Here is a 17,405-nt window from a genome sequence, read left to right as displayed (position 1 = left end):
AGCACTGATGTACAAGGTACTCCAAGTCTGCCATCCAATCAAACTGAAATGAGTTGGTGAAGATTGTTGGGAGGCGGGGGGGGGGGAAATGTTCCTAGGGTATCACATGGGCTTCGGCTGGAACTGGAAAAGTTTGATAGAGGCACTGGTTCAGGACTGTGGGTAGCCTGACTCAATGCAGAGACAGTATTCTTCTGCGCACAACATTATGAAGTTTTCGAGTGTATTTCTGGCTAAGGAATCCATTTAGAAACTGTTTGTTTATTGCTGATAATTATACAAGCCAAATAAAATGGTTAAGGACTTATGTGGCCCTGGGATGGTTTTCAAAGATTTGCACAGAGTTCAGTGAGAAAGTGGATAACTGAGAAAAGCTGAAAGAAGAGTCTTTCAAAAGGAAAGATTAATAATTAAGGGACAACTGGCTCGCTCATTGTTGTTCTTTCATTATTTGCCAACTTAGTTAAGCTTTACGGGGCCCCTCCGCCTTTGTTATCATCTTGTTTTCAGTGTCACAAATGCGGCCAGGCTGTTTGTACCTAAACCAAACCCCACCCCGCCCCCGTACCTAACAATTAGCAGCGATAATAGCATAAATGTCATATGGCACGTTGCCAGTCATGTGACCTTTCATTCACAAAAACTGTACGTGCTTAACCACACACACGTAGAAAAAACCATAAGCTAATTTGATCTTTGTGCATAGTCGTGGCCAAAAGTTCTGAGAATGACACAAGTATTGGATTTCACAAAGTTTTTATGCAATTTGTATATACTCCAGAATGTTATGAAGAGTGATCAGATGAATTGCAATTAATTGCAAAGTCCCTCTTTGCCATGAAAATGAACTTAATCCCAAAAAACCCATTTCCACTGCATTTCAGCCCTGCCACAGAGGGATCTGCTGACATCACTTCAGTGATTCTCTCATTAACACAGGTGACAGTGTTGACGATGACAAGGCTGGAGATCACTCTGTCATGCTGACTGAGTTAAATTAGCAGACTGGATGGGTTGCTTCTCAGCCAAGGGAGTGGGCTCACTGACAATTTTGCCTAAGAATACAGCCATGAATAAAGAATGGCACCAAAACATCCTCCGAGAGCAACTTCTCCCAACCACCCAAGAACAGTTTGGTGATAAATAATGCCTTTTCCAGCGTGATGGAGCACCATTCCATAAGGCAAAAGTGATAACTAAGCGGCCAGGAAACTCCCCAGACCTTAATCCCATTGAGAACTTGTGGTCATTCCTCGAGAGGTGGGTGGACACACATCCATCACCGTAACCGCTTAATATCAACTGCGGTTATCGGAGCCTATCCCAGGTACAATGGGCGCAGGCAGGAACCAACCCTGGGCAGTCGCCAACACACCACAGGGCGCACACACTCACATAGTCACACGCACACTCACACAATTATAGGGCCAACTTAGAGTCGCCAAGTAACCTACCGTGCACACTTTTGGACTGTGGGAGGAAACTGGAGCTCCTGGCGGAAACCCACACAAACATGGGGAGAGCATGAGAACTCCACACAGAAAGGCTCTACAACCGACCCAGGGACCGAACCCAGGATCTGACCACAATGCTGACCACAAATTATGACAAACTCCAAACTAGTGCTTGGCGGTATACCGGTTCATACAGAAAACCATTTTTTATTATTGTTATGATATGAATATTTCTTATACCGGTTTAAATAACCTACACAACGTTAGGAAAGCTGGAAACTGTTTAAGGGGGGACCTGCTGCGCCGCTAAAAATGTACCGCGAAAGATCAGAAACGGAAGATATAGCTGACGCTGGAGTTGAAAATAATGAGACACTTGGGTTGTCAAAAACCGATTCTCAGATACTAATCGATATTAAAAATTAGTATCCGATTAGATACTCATTTTCACCATTATTGATACTAACAGCGCGGGTTTTCGCCTCATCCGCCACACTGCTACAGCGCACGTACACGTACACACTCGCACAGCCCCTCCCCTCCTCTCCATAGCAGCTGAAGGCGTTCGCGCTGGTTAACATTAGAGTTGCCAGACATACGATAATTATCGTATTTGTACGATAATGTCAAACCTGGCGAAGCATCTTAAAGACCGACATCCCGGTCTTTATGAGAAATTTCGCGTTTCAGTAACACTGAACTATTAAACACATCAAAATTGTTAATTTGGCCGGCGCACACCTTAACGTTAGCCGTTTATCTATAAGCAGTTAGCCAACAAACATGTTAGCCGTATGTTATCGTTAAGGTAGCGGATAGGCGCAATGGCTAATAATATAATGTGGGAACAATGCAAAAATGTAAAACAAAAATGTGTCCTGTAAAATGTGGTGAACGCCCAGTAATACTTAAAAAAGAACCTGTCGTACACCGTGAAACCGATATCACTTTGAAAAATACCATAATATCAATTTTTGGGCATACTGCCCAGTTCCACTCCAAACATTAATTATGCAAGAATGGACTGCCATCAGTCAGAATTTGGCCCAGAAGTTGATTGACAGCAGCCAGGGCGAATTGCAGAGGTCTTGAAAAAGAAGGGATAACTGCAAATATTAACTCTGCATAAACTTAATGTAAATGTAAATAAAACATATGAACATAAGAGATATACAAACAGGAAAAGCCTTGGACACATATGAAATGCTTGTAATTTTACTTCCGTAAACCATAGAAACATCTGACAAAAAGATCTACAAACAGTGAAGCAGCAAACTTTGTGAAAACCAAAACGTGTCATTCTCAAAACTTTTGGCCACAACTGTATTTTAGTGCTGAGGCTGTACTAACTATTAATTCACGAATTTAACTCTCACACATTGTCTCATCACAACGGAACAGAAATGTCTGTGATGCATCTGTAATTGTTTTTCAGCCATTGGCAGCATTATTTGGGTAAGTGGAATACTTTCTTACTACTAGCTCAGGTAGTGTGTTAATGACACATTTTGCATTTATTCCATTAAAAATGCAGTAAGTGGTTATAATTTGATTAAAAAAAAACACTGTGTTATTCTCCCATGTTTGCCCTACAAGTCATCCAGTGCTAAACAAGGTGTCATTGCACAATCCTTTCACCCCTCTTCTGGAACTATCCATGGGACTCGAGGAAATGCAGGCCTCACTGCAGCCTATGCCCCCCTCCACAGCTTTACACGTGTCCCTGCAGATGAGCAACCTTCGGTGAATGAGTTTGTGATAATGGCTGGCATTCACGCAGTCTCCAGGAGCTGGGATGAACCTTCCTCGCCTGCACCACCTGCTCAGTGGAAGATGGCAGTGGTACAAGGTGGACTCGTGGTTAAAAAAGGGACTCCTCTTTATGGAAGGAGAGGTCCCACTGGCTTCATTTGTAAATGTATAGCTCGCAATACTCAACAGCTGAATAGGAAACAAAGAGGGCTAATTAGTTCCCAATTGATTGGTGTGTCCAATCATTATTCTTTTGTTCTGTTGAATTATCATGTTTCAAAGGGCTTTGGCTCTATTAGTGGTTCACTAATATTGGAACTTATTGTCAAACTGCATCTCTGATTTAAGCCAGAAACCTAACAAAGGAAAAAAAAAACAGGAAAAGGAGATGCTTCTGAATAGAAAGAGCCACTTTTATGTTAATGTTCTTCCATAATATACCTTATGGAGTGGGTTTTGGAGCTTTGCAGGAAAAAAACACGCAATAATCATGACGAACACACTGTTGATGCGGACATCTGACGATGTAAAGTGTGTTTAATTGAAAGGTTCAAATAGCAGGAGGGCTCAACAATGACGATCCCCGGTGAATAGTGAATCCAGCTAACGGGGTTTAACTAGGGCCAGTATGACATAATTGCACCGCGGTCTACAGTGACCGATTTCCTGGGTTTAGAGTTTAGAGCTGGAAAATGCGCTATGGCAGAAAATGGGTGCATCTGCGAGAATAATATTTGAGCTGACGTGAAGGATGCCATTTTACTTACGAGGGCTGTTGTGATACCTCGGGCTCTGGGGTCCTCCGCTCTTTTCACCGGCAATTTAGAGGTTTTTGCTAACGCAGAGTAGCCGGCGTTCTGACTCGCTGCTAAAAAATACATGTGCTAACGCAAACACAGAGCACCTTGTAGAAGGAAAACACCTCGTGTTCCCATATGACTAATGGCACTGGGCATACCACACAAATTGGTGTATATGTGCAGAAGGAAAGCCTGAATAGATGGATACGTGAATGGTCAGATCAGTAAAGTACTGTCTCTCCAGACAGTGAACCCTCTTATTAGCAACGACAGCCAATATCCGCCTGCACCTGGGTTCTGCTGGACTTCCTCCATCCGATGCTTGATCTTCAGTTAACTTCTCTTAATAAATGAGGGAAGAATTCTAATGAGGATGACAATATACAGCCGTTTGCACGAACCGCTCTCTTTATCGGAAATAAGAATTGAACTGAGAAACCCTTTAATTTTCTAAATATGGGCCTACTATTAAATCGTATTTGATTTGAAAAGGGCGGATAATCACGCCTGATCAGTATAAATACATTTTATATTTACATTGTCAATACATTTTAAATTTTGAAATATTTTAAAATGTTTAAACCATTATACGATTTAGTGTTGCGATTCATCCACATGGTTGAATAGTTTACCCATTACAAAGTCATGGGGCGTTTCAAAACATAATATATAGAAACAGTTCAATTCATCTTTTAAGATGCGAGATTGCTCTCTATCGCAAACTTCTGATTTCGTTAAATCCCTTTTAACACATGAAAAAAAACATTCCTTTGCATTTAAAAAGCCAATACACAGCAGAACGTGTAATAGGCTTAAATTTCAAGATACTCAAAAACACAATCAAAATATCCGCTCTGATTAATTTAGAGAGGCCACTCACCCCCCAAATGAGAGAACAGGCGACGCGGAGAAGCTCTCCGGTCCAGATTCGGTCCGGGTAGAATCCATTCCGGGTCCTCCTTGTCTCCCGGCTGAAAAAGTCTCTTCACCTGCAGGATGCCTCGGCATATTCCTCCGCGGGCTTTAGCACTGTGACTTTCTTTTTTAATACGGTGCTTTTCTTCTTCCTTCTCGTCAACGCCCCGCGGTTCACTTGTTTTCGGAACCGCCGACGTTGCTTTTTATTTATATACCCGGCGTGTCCTACATCGACATCCCCCATATCCACAATCCGGGCTCAGCTCAAAGTTTATCGGGGGGAACTATTTGTCCGAGTGTCACTGACAGGCGGTGCTTCGGTCTCTCAAACATGGCCACCATGATGGAGTGAATGCAATAACTTTGAATTTCAGATTTTTTTAGGGGGGAAAAATTCTTTTTTTTTTATTTTCTCCTACTCTGGAAAGCGATGCTTATTCGGGAGAAGCACACAAAAGGCGCTTAATCGTTTTGAAAGGTCTGGGGAAAGTTGCACCGGGGACCCCGCACTCATGTAAGTTGGCTGGGAAGCTCCGGAGAGAAAAGAATCGCGTCAATTTCGGAAGCATTATCCGCCTCCCGTGAATGTGTAAGTTTGTTTTTATTCTCTTATTACATTTACTGGATGTTATAAACGAAGAACCTTCTCCCTTCGCTTGTTTTCATGCTGGAATGAAGCTACTGGGGATGTAAAACACCATTTTTTCTGCTTTTCTTGCGGCGCACTTCGGGAAAAGGAAAGTGAGGCTCTTTTAATGAAAGCAGATATAAACTGCTCGCTTTTTGGACCGGCTGCAAACACGTTTCGCATTTCACTGGGGGACTGGAGAATTTTATTTAATTTTTTGAAGTATAACCGTCAAGTCATGTGGCTTTGAAACCGAATAACTGCATTGCTTGTGTCTTTTTTGTGTCTTTTTTTCCAATTGGAGTGCGACCTAACGACATCCCCCCAACCCCCCGACCCTAAAAAAAATACAAAATAAGTGTCACCTTCCTTGTCTGACATTAAAGGTCATGAAGGCGATAATTTCCAACTTCTAGGCTTAAAAAGGTAAGCAGCTGTGCTCCCCACTGTCATTTTACATCCTTTTTTGTTGGGTGCTGATGCGTCCCGTCTGGGCGCAGTTTTGTGTGTTTTTTTGTATTATTTAGGTGTATTTCAGCCCCCACGGTGCCCGGTTCGGTCTCCGTCCGGAGCCCAGTGTACAATGAACGTGCAGCCGGGCCCGGTCGCTCCTCTCCGGCTTTCTCCGGTTATATAATCCCCATTTCGAAATGCGCACCCCTGTCGCTTTTTCTTAAATTTCTTGCCAGCTTGTAATCGCCCGTTTTAAAACCTAGCATATATAGGCCTCCCATTTTATTCTGATGCCTGTTGTCTTTTATCCCCGTGTGGCACCGGGGGCTTGTCGCCTTCCTGGGGGGACCGGCACTCGCCTTTTGTGTCGCCGGGCGCAGTTAAAGGCAGCTCCGCAGCTTTCAGCCAGTCCCCCAAGTCCTATCGCTTTCTCATCGAGCCTCAAAGTCCATCCCATTAATGCTTTAATAAATGCCTTTTTACGCTTTTTCGGTGCTCAATACGTAATTTCCATAATAACCGGGCGTATAGGTCACGGGGTTGCTTCCTATTCGGGTCCACAGCTACTTCTAGGAGATGAGCATTAGTTGTTTTCAATGTGAGCTGTCAGTTTGGTGTAGATTTTGGTAGAGAAGAAATCTGGTGGCTCTGGCCAGGATGGCAGCCCGGCCGACCGATGACCAACCCATTGCATCATGTAGTTTAAAGTCCCGGAGTGTCTCACATGGCGCAGTATTTACCTGCACGGTGGCCCATGTGGCATGTCGATAAAGTGGGGATAAATAAACACCCAGTCTTGGAAAAACCGTGCATGGCTTTCTCCCCGGTTTAAACAGCGCCTCCGAGAAGCGCTCAAAGCCCTTGTACTCTATACGGTTGTGTAACACCATTGGCTTTGGAAGTGTGTATTGAACACGGGCTTTCACAACGTATTAGTGCTCGTTGCATAAGAGACGGGGTGCGATCGAGGGCCGTAAAGTGTTAAAACTACTGTTTATTGCTGAAAAAAGGAAACTAATTAGTACAATGGCAACAAGGCCGACTCATGCAGGCGGCGATGCACAGTAAACCGTGTTACAGAATTACAACAGTGTGCAAATTGGCAGCAGTAACAGTCGCTTTAAAGCAAATAGGGTTATTTTGTTTATGGTTGTCACTTGGTTAACAATTAGTTTAGTTTTACCTTTTATTTAGGTGATCGCGATGTTAAACGAATCCACCAGATCCACAGGGTGCCCACAGTATTATCTGTCCTTATAGCCTGTTAAGGAGGCTTGGGTACATGCCCAGGATTCATCATTTTCACTACATATACAGCATGTATTTTCCAGAATATTGTTTGGATATTATTGAAGTTTTCTTTATACGTCTTTATTTACTGTGGGTGTTCAAAATGTCTGGCTGCTGCATGATCGATTGCTTGTGTGAAATTTTGGTGATTTTTAAATTGGCAGATCAAGCTTAAATTGAAATCAGGTTGTGATTTTAGTTTCTCGATTAGTTATCACGATTCACGTTGTCCAGACTCTACAGGTGATATGAATAAAGCAGTGAGTCTCAGACATTCCAGTACCTGGGCTTTACATTTTGGATTGGAAGTGGAGGTATGGCATCCTGCTGCTTTTTTTTTTTTTTAATCCTTTTTTATACTGATTGAGAAACTTGTAGCAGAATGTGGATTTGAGACTATCTATTAACGGCGTAACTAGCGTAAAATGTTTGTGGCACTCCTCACCCCCTTTTCACCTGTACTTCTGTTGTGTCTTTTTGGTTTTGGATTTATTTGAATTTCTTTCCTCCAGAGAAGTCATCATTGTTTTCATAGTTTCATAGTTTTGACCTTGGTTTAACTCTTAAATCCAGTAGTGTTTTTTTTTTTTTCCACGGAATTCCCAAAGAAACAGCTGGGTAAAGGTTGCTTTGCTATCTGTCTTTGGGGGAAGATTGGCTTACACAATAAAATCTGCTTTGCGATCTTAGTTTTTCATCACCGTCTCAGAGTCACCGTCTCGCTCTGCTGTTGTTTGGGGACTTTCTTGTTGTAGAGACAGCCAGTTATTCTACTTGCCTGGTTTCCCAGTGAGCAGAATGGCATGTGTTTGCTGCCACGCTTCCAGGGACTTCTGCGTGAACGTGGAGACGTGATACGTTCTGTCATTATCATCCTGGTGATGTGTTGCCAGTCACATGTCTGTGTAAACAGTGCTGGCGGTTGCCGACTTCCTTACCTGGATATTTAATTCCGTGATGTGTTTTGAGCTGGCTGTTTGGGTGCTGTGTCTAGCAGGATTTTATTCATGAATGTCCAGCCATGTGTCATACCTTCATGCCGTAAAGTTTGCTGATAATGTGACATTTCATGCATACTTTTGTAGGCCGATACGTTTATTTTGGTTGCACGTGTGCTGAAAATTTACATGGCCAATTAATCCACTATGGCAGTCCTTTCTGGAAACCTTTGCCATTTGAGCTTGATAATCAAATGCAGGTTTTCCCCTCTGAAATGTATCTTGTCACCTGAACGTTGGCCTGATTATGGACCGTGGAACGGATCTGAAAGAGGGTACATGAGGGGCCATAAAGTCATGGCCACTTATGTTTGCTTTTGGAACAACTCAGATAAAAAAAAAAACAAAAAAAAAACGTATATTTCGGGCTTTTATTAGTAAAGTTTTATCTGCTTGAATTAAATTGCAGTGCAAAAAAATGACTTGCGTTCTTAATCATGCTCCAGAAGTTACCGCCGAACAGGACCTAAGTGAACCCCTTGGTCCCCAGTCTGTGAGTCTGATCTATGTATTGCTTAAATATCAAAGCAGAATGTGCTTGGACCACTCAGCTTGCTCTCACCTGTATATGTGTCTCATGGACAGCAGGATGGGCTTGGTGAAAGGCTTCTCTGTTGTATTATATTTTACATACCCCCTGAAATATGGTTACTGTGCACAACATCCGGCATAAACAGAAAAACAGCCACGTTTCCTTGTTCCCCTCATGCGGAACTGCTTCTGTGACCAGCCAGTCAAACTGCACTTTCTGGGAAGAGGCTTATGAATGAGCCCCTCCCCTTTCTTCCTCTGCCGACGAGTCTGCCCAGGGCTGAGTCATCTGTGCACTCCTCAAAAACACCATTGCGAACGCAGATGAGCAGGTTTCGCCATTGCGCCGCCCCCGGGGCCGCTGGAATGCTATTGAGCGTAATTCCTGGTGGCCTTGTGTTTCCGCGAGTGACCTCTCGGCCATGCTGTTTAAAAAGCACTCGGGAATGGTGCGTTAAATGTGGGGGTATTTTTTTCCCCCAGTGCGTATGCAAACACAGTGCTGCGGTGTGTGGTTTTTACAGTTCCTTGATCGATACCGTTGGAACCCACACCAGGTGAATACATGGAATTAGCCTCAATGTGTTTGGTCCCGCTTAAGCTTAAAGTAACGCGTTATGCTAACGGATAAGTAAACGAGTTTAGTGAATAAACTAGTGCGTGTTAGGAAGCAAGGGCTGATCAGAGGCCTTTGTCCCCCTTTGCCGCTTTGGTTGGTCGCTTGGCTTTGAGCGGCTCGCTGGCTCTCTACTGTCCTTAGCCGTCCTCACTGAAACGGGTGCATGCATATCCCAGAAGGCAGATGTTCCAGCCGCAGGCTGCAAAAAGCTCCCCCCAGGTAGGGAGTAGGCACTCTTATGCTCAAACTTTATGACCAATTAAGAAAAAAATCACCAGTATACCATCCCTGCTCAGCTATGAGCAATAACCATTTTCGTGTCGGGGAGGGGGTGGTCCCACCCATTTGCATCCCTGTCTGTTCTGTCCAGCCTTTTGCATTATGAACTGGTGCGGGCGGGGCCAGGAGGGGTGAGTCTGCCCCCGCCGGCGCCACTCGTGGGTGTCTGACCGGCTTGATGGCCCCCCCAAGGGTGGCTGACTGTGGAATCCCATCCTGCTACTCCGCCTCCTGTTCTTCTTACCTGGCTAGTTTTGTAATGTAATGGCTCCTGGTCTAAACTGCAAGCACTCCCATGATTCCTTGTTGTAGGGCTTTGGCCAGAACTGGGGGGGGGGGTTAATTGACTGGGCCACCTGCGCATACTGAGGATTGGTGGATATTACCGGAACATGAGGTGTCAGTGTGTTTGGTGCTCAGCCATCTGCATTTCATGTGCAGTTCAGGCTTCTAGTCATTATATTTTTCTTTGTCTGTCTCTGTCCATCGAGGTGGGAAAGAACATATTTGTCTTGAGGCTGCAACTCGCCTTTTTAGATACCCAATTTAAATTTCGAAGTATGTGAGAAAGTTTTAAGATTTTGGAAAATGGGAGTTAGCTTACAGTTGCAGCTAACAGTTGAATTTCCTATAAACTGATTCTGTCAGTTAGGAAAAAGCACTTTTTCACCGAATGCAGCAAAAACTCTCCTGTGTACATAAACCCATTTTTTTAAATGGATTGCGTGGCACTGCAGCAGTTTTCTGCAGAGTGATGGTCAGCACATCACATGGCTCGGTGAACTTGAGCCCAGAGTTTGAATTTGTTCAACTTTTGCGCGCCTTGATCTGACGTTTTGTTGGCAGAACCAGTAGGAAGCCCGTGGAAGAAAATGGAAAAGAAGTGATAGGACTGCAGGGTAAAATATTCATTTACATTTTTTTCCCACTGTTATTATTTTGCATTAAATATTCTTATTTTTTTCCCTGTAGTGGAGGAAGAGGTATTTTGTCAGCTCATTCACCACTTATGAAAGGTCTCAACATGTTTATGATTTATTATAAAATTTGGGCGCACAGATCAATCTTTCATTTACCACAGAATAAAAAATGTTAATCTGTGTTGGCAAGCTTGGCAAGTTCCTCCCCCTAGTATTAGACAATATATTGGTTATTGGTATTGCTCAAAATTTCTGCGTCGGAGCACCACTAACAATATGATCTTTACTGAATTTGGGATATTACTTTTACTTTGCGGAACCGATAGGGCACAGTCCTGATTTTTAACAAATAACTCATTTTCATATGCAAGAAATACTAAACATAGACTTAAACCTTGTCTGTTCTTTATTATAACACTTGTTTTTCTGCCCCCTCTGTCGTAAGCTATACATTAAATGATAAAGGTCACAAATCATTCTCATACTCACTAGTTTTGCATGTACCTTTGAGACATCTGCCTAGTAAGTCTGCACTGGGTATGTGCAGCGCTTTCCATGTTCGGTGAAAAGGAAGACTAAATGTCTTAGTTAACCTGTGGAACTTTGTCTGTGTCCCAGCGTGCCCAGAAGCTCCAGTCTTTTCTTTCCCTTTGACAAGGTCACGCGTTTGCCTTTGTAGAGGCAGATGGGGTCTCCAGGCATTGATGATCTCACCCCGAACCTTTATTAAAATTCTGCAGCAGAAAAAGCGTTCTATCAGATTATTATCCTTCATACCGTGAGACTTTGAAGTTTGACTACATTTATATTTTAAATGGATGTTAGTCACAAAAAAGCATGGTGCCCCATTACGCGAGGCTCGATCTTTAATCTTATATGATGGTGTTTGGGGGGTCAAAATCCGATGACACTGCCATGTGGTCCGAGCATGATTGGGGATGTTGGCTCATCAAACGGAGCCCGTCATCAATTAAGCATGGTTGCCTGGGTTACGGCGGGGGCAGGGGGTGGAGAGGCCGAGCACCACTTCCCGGAAAGAGGCGCGGGGATTGGCAGAGCGCCGCCACCATCCGGGGTGGAAGATGCCGGGATGGCGTCCAGAGAGCGAGCGAGAACATGCTACTGCCGGGGTCGCGCCGACATGCCGGGCAGGGACTCCCCGCCTCCACCGCTTGAGTGTCCTCGGATCGAGCCGGCACGGCAGGGGTGTTCCCGGATGGTGACCGGTGGTGCTGCTGGAGCTTCTTTTCCTGTGCTCGTGGGGGGAACGGGCAGCCACGGGGCTGGAGGAAGCACAGTACAACGTGGTAGGGGGAAGGTGGTGGCCCTCTTGGGGCAGGGCAAGCAGCTAGCTATGCTAGGCAGCATTTAGAGAGGGAGGGGGTTCAGGCCATTGAGGGACAGTTCCAGCATTGAGATGTGGCTTATGTCGTCGTCTCCAGAGCCCCAGTCACGTTCTTAGCTGTACGCTTCACTGCTTGAGTAGTGTGCGGTTTAGGTTATGTTTGTTTATGGCCTTAGGGATGCCTTCTGGGAAATGGGGAAGTCCTGCTCCTGCACCTCGCCTGGTTTTCACTGCTGCGGCATTTGAGGCTCTGCTTGTCCTTGCCGCCGTGTGCTGGAGCTCAGGAACTGTAACCATGTGTCGTTTCCAGGTATATAAACGGGTTTTATGTTTCTTGTAGGCTTCGGTGCTTCGGCATGTTCTCGGCTGCCGACTGGTGTTTGTCAAAGCCGCCAGTGAACCCCCCTCCCCCCCCATACTTTTATTTATCGCGTGTTCACGACGGCTACCGACCAAACGCTGTGTAACACAAGTACAAATTTGGCGCCCCCAACTCAGGCGCTTCTGATGAGTCATATGGGAGTCAGCTCGCTTGACGGTTTAATTCGATCCCCCGTGTCTATTGTGCGGCGTTCCTGGCTGTCACTGGTGATAAAGGCCATCAGCCGAGGCTGGCCCAGTGTTCCGTGTCAGCCGAGGGTTACCCAGAGCACTGGCACAGGCCGCTGCTGCCGCCGCTGTCGGAGGGGAATTCCTGCCAAGAACATGTCCAGCGTTTGTCCCTGAGCGTCCTGGGTGGCGACGGAAATCGCACTGCGTTCACCTAGATCCGGCAGCTGGCTTCCCGACTGAGAATTAAATCGGCAAGCTGACGTTTCCATCCGCACTAAAATTCCACCCATCTGACCGCCTGACTTTGCAACGGTGTTTCCAGCCCAGGGAGTGTGTGGCTGGGAATTCTTTCCAAATTCGGCATTTTCCTGGTTACGGTGTCAGAACTTTTGACAGGTGTATGCCACAGATCAGCAGGTCAACATGTTTCGGTTCCCGTGTTATGACAAGGTGCGGCGGGGGGGGGTTTGCGGGATGCTTCCTGTTACCTCTGGTTACAAGCGAGGGGGGAGGAATGGAACCATTCACAACTCCATCGTGCAACAGCGCGCACTTTTTTGTTTGCCTTCGCCTTGTTCGGACCTTCCTGACCAGCTCCTGCTCCTCCAAAGCCATGGGACTGCAGAAGTCTTTCCTTTTGTTTGACACTCAAATTCTTGTGTCTAAGTGTGTCGTCATTGGTTTCCAAATGTAGTTTTTTTTTTTTTTTTAAACTTATCTGAAAGTAGCAGGTGATCTGCTGGGGCTTGAGAGCGCACCTCTGGGTAAAGGTTCCTGCAGATCTAGCCATACTTTTGAAGCGGCCCTGCTCCATGATTCAGTATCTGTACCGGGTGCAGCGCTGTTATGCCTTGACAGTAATCCTGCTGCTCCCATGGTATTGGCTGCGAGCTGGGGATAGACATGAGGCAGATGAACTTCAAAGGAGGTTCTCCGTAAGTCAGTCTAGGCCTTTAGTCACCTGTGAGTTTCCAAGGAGGTACCTGGTACCCCTAACTTTTACGCAAGGATCTGGAATGTTCTAGAGAAATCCTCAAGCGCGATGTTATGTTTCTCGTTCTGTTAGCTTGAAAAACGCTTCGCTTTCTCGTGAGTGTATATCCTTTGGTGGAGGGCCGGGATGATGGACATTTATACAGTCTCCCTGAAAGCCTGATCTTCTCCGAGGCCAGCCGTGACTCCGTCACACCTCAGTCTGCCACGGCGACGGACGGACGGGCTATTGAAAGTGTACCACCGAGGTAAACAACAACAGAGCACTGAGTGATTACAAAGAAATTGGAGAGGCTGCTGTAAGTCCCGAAACTGCATTAATAATGAATGAAATGAAATGGCTGCACACGGTCCAGCTCAGAAAGATTCAGACGTGGGGGTGTGAGTGAGTGAGTGAGGGTGCGAGACATCGTCACCATGGCAATTAATTGTCGCTAATTCTGAAATGCCAGTTTTGGCTTGTTTATCTAGGGGCATCACAATGGTGAAAGTTTTATGCACTGCAGCCCTCTGAAAGGTTCAGTGGTTAGGAAGGCAGCATGTGTTACATCATGCATTAAAAAAAAAATAGCGTGTCCCCCTCCCACCGTGTGCTGACATAAAAAACACTCAAACACTCCTCCCCCCACCTGTCCTGTAAACACTTTTTCCTGTTTGAGTAGGTAATAACCCATTTATCAGTCTGATGGAGTGATGTGGAATAGAGGAGAAGGAAGTGTTTTATTTCAGCAAAGTTTGACATGTTCCCTTCTGATTGGCTGGGTGTCTGAGGCAGTGTGGTGGTTGGTTACTTGCATCCTCATTGGTGTGTGTGTGTGTGTGTGTGTGTGTGTGTGTGTGTGTGTGTGTGTGTGTGTGTGTGTGTGTGTGTGTGTGTGTGTGTGTGCTTTTTAAAAATTTTGCTAGTGTTTGTTTTTTGTCCTGCACACCATAGTGATGTTCTTGTCTACTTCCTGCAAACTGTGGCAAATAAAAATGGCGGTGAATATAATTTGCGATATAAAGGAATACTTGCATCAGTTGTCGGCAATGTGAATGGCAAAAGGTAGCGCAGGTGTGGCATTGCCTGCATGCACGCTGCCCCTGAATGGTGTGTTGCACTCAGGCTTCAATCACCGTGACGTCAGGTACCCGGTGTAGCTGGTGTAATGCTGCGTCGTCGCTCGGGGCAGGGAGGGGGGGTGGGGGCCGCCATGTTGAGAGCTGACTTGGCTCAGAGTTCTGAAAGTGACGTGTCATTCTGCCCGTTTTAAAAGCGCTCAGACGCCTGCCTGCCTGTGCATGTGTGCACATGTGTCTCAGCAAGAGGCACTCTGGTCAGCTGGAGCCCATGAGCCATCTGAACAGGAGCTGCCCCCCCCTGAGACACCGACACTATCCCTCCGGCTAAAATCACATTCAAATACAGCCCCACGTACTTTCGCATGGTGTGACTCGACTGAAAAGGGAATTTCTAAATTAATTTGCGCCTCCTTCCGCAGAAACCCGCCGGCAGCATCGTCTGCGCTGGCCTCCATGTGCCTGCTGTCGATACCAGTGCTGATTTCACCAGCAACTCGCTCTCCTTCCTATGCAGGGGATCCTAGCAAGCAACACCCCCCCCAGCTTATGATCATAACTGTTTTGTATAGCGTCTTTCGATCTTGTCCTCGTTTAGATGATTGATCAGTCTCTTTAATCCTGGTTTTGTTTTCTTGTAATGCTTTGGGTTCTGCCAGACCTCTTTGCCTGCCTCTCCTTGCCCTTCCTCTTGATGGGCTGGGGGGCCTTGTTGGACTTTGGCTCGGACTCTCTCGGTCGAGTCCGGCTTTTTGTTTCTGCCTCGATGGGCTGGTCGCCGGCGTCGCCAGGATTATTGCAGCGCTGTTGTGGTCTTTTCAGCTGTAGTTTGGACTGTTGTAGTGGCCAGTTAAAATGCTGAAGTTGGGGAACGCCATCTTGTCTTTGGGTAGTGCTTCTGTGCCTTTGGTTTAAACATCAATGTGTGATTTCGAAATGGCTGTAGGATGTCTGACAAGCAGACCCCTTGCAGACTAGAACGGGTTTCTGATTATGATGGCTTTTGAATACCCAAAGAGCATCCATGTATGAATGCTCATTGGGGGGCGGAGCTATGAGTGGTCGCTTTGCTGTCCATCACATGATTGGCATTTGTTTCTCCCTGTCAGATACATGTTTTGGAAGTCACTCGCTCATTCTTGGCTGACCTTTGATTTGTTTTTCCCAAGTTACCTTGGTTTTGGGGTCTTTATCTCTTGGGGGAATTCGTTATGTGAAACATTTAAAGCTTCCTGAGCGGTGATTTTTAACAGTGACCCATCCCCCTCTCTCCAGAATGTCATCAGAGGACAAGAGTCAGGAGGCCTCTGACCGTGGACCATCACCGCCCCCGGGCAGCGCCGGGACCACCCCCGACGGGAGCCCTACCGTCACCGACAAGCGCCCCCGGGGTCGGCCTCGCAAGGATGCTGTCACTGGCACGCCAAAGTCCAGGAAGGAGTAAGTGTAGATGTATGGCATTCTGAAGAGGGTAAATCCTGTCCGGGGGTGGTTGTGCCTTTTCTCACTTGATTTAGTCCAAGAAAGTACTGAGCGGAAGCTTGTTGTACCCATTGTTTGGTGGTTGTTGCTGTATGTTGTAGGGTCATTTACCATGATTCTTTATGCTGGTTTGCGGGGGATGGGGAGTGATGGGTAATGGAGACATGGATGTAGTATGAACAAGACAAGAGGGTGTGGCATTTTAAATATGCTTTTTGAGATATCTTGATGACAGGTGTTCTAAGCGCCTCAAGGTCTGTTAAATTAGATTTTGAGGATCTGATGGAAATTAGGAAATTATTTAATGTGCATCTGTTAAATACCCTGCAAGGCTTTCACCCCCCCCTCTCCCCCCCCAAAAAAATGCTGCCATTCAGTACCCTCATCTTGACTTGGTAATGAAACAGGAAGTGCCGGGGGGAGGGAGTTAGGGTGTGGTGGGGTGGCGAAGTTGCTTTTTCAGATGGGGATTCTTTGGAAGGACACAAAAGGGTCTCCTCATCTGAGGAGCGGTGGAGCGGAAGTGGTGTCTTGTAAATTACATATTGCATCTCCCCTCCCCCCCAAATCACGTATGCCCTAGAAACAACTGGGAGGTCATAGATAAGGCCCAGAGCTTGATGTCACCGCCTAATTATTGCACATGTGGCCTGGCGTGGTTATTTTGGTCTTCCCGGATGTATATATGTGTACCCTCACCATCCCTGATCGATATTTAGTTGAGGACTTGTCCCTCCACCCTGACCTCCATCAGTCTTTTGGTGGTGGCGTCCAGTCATACTTTTCAGCGAAGCTGAAGCAGATTCAGGTGGCCACCTTTTGGCCACCTTACGGTGAACAGAATGTGCCCGCAAACCTCAGGTATGACGCTCAACTTAGCTTCGATGGAGTGAGAATGTGCTGCGTGATAATTATAGAGGAAATGGTGTCACTTTGAGGCACTGCAACGTGCTGTAGGAAGGGACTGCTTGCTGGAAAAGCCTTCAAGTTACCCATCCTTGTCATCATGATGCCTGTTAAACTTTCTCCAACACAGTATAGGAGGTTACCTTTAAGGATAATCAAATATAGTCTGTGACTTTGCTTTTGCTCTGCAAATACGGTTTTGTTTACCCCACTGCCATCAGGCTCTCACAAGACTTCATGTGAATTACCTGTACGAATAGGTATCCGCATTGTGGCAGTGTAAAATCCCAATAATGCCAGTCCGTGGTTGTCTGGGTGCCATGATCAGTTTGTGATGAATGGCTCATTATAGATATGACATTCCCAATCCATAGGAGACTGAATGTTAAAAAAATCTTCGTTTAATTTGCAGTTTTTGTGACTGTT

At 45.8% G+C, this 17,405-nt stretch overlaps 1 protein-coding gene across 1 annotated transcript in view; it reads left to right on the top strand.

Moving 5' to 3' along the window:
- Positions 1–5,075: 5,075 nt before the first annotated feature.
- The window catches only part of kmt2ca (lysine (K)-specific methyltransferase 2Ca), a 69,669-nt gene continuing 57,339 nt past the window's right edge, over positions 5,076–17,405 (top strand). The window contains 3 exon segments of the mRNA XM_048969678.1: positions 5,076–5,513; positions 5,939–5,978; positions 15,867–16,031. Of these exon segments, the coding sequence (XP_048825635.1) occupies positions 5,510–5,513; positions 5,939–5,978; positions 15,867–16,031 (209 nt within the window). The 5' untranslated portion in view covers positions 5,076–5,509.

This window comes from Brienomyrus brachyistius, chromosome 1 (genome assembly GCF_023856365.1).
Source record: "Brienomyrus brachyistius isolate T26 chromosome 1, BBRACH_0.4, whole genome shotgun sequence".
Lineage (NCBI taxonomy): Eukaryota > Metazoa > Chordata > Actinopteri > Osteoglossiformes > Mormyridae > Brienomyrus > Brienomyrus brachyistius.
The sequence above is the reverse complement of the archived record's forward strand: the minus strand, read 5'-3'. Positions and strand labels throughout refer to the sequence as shown.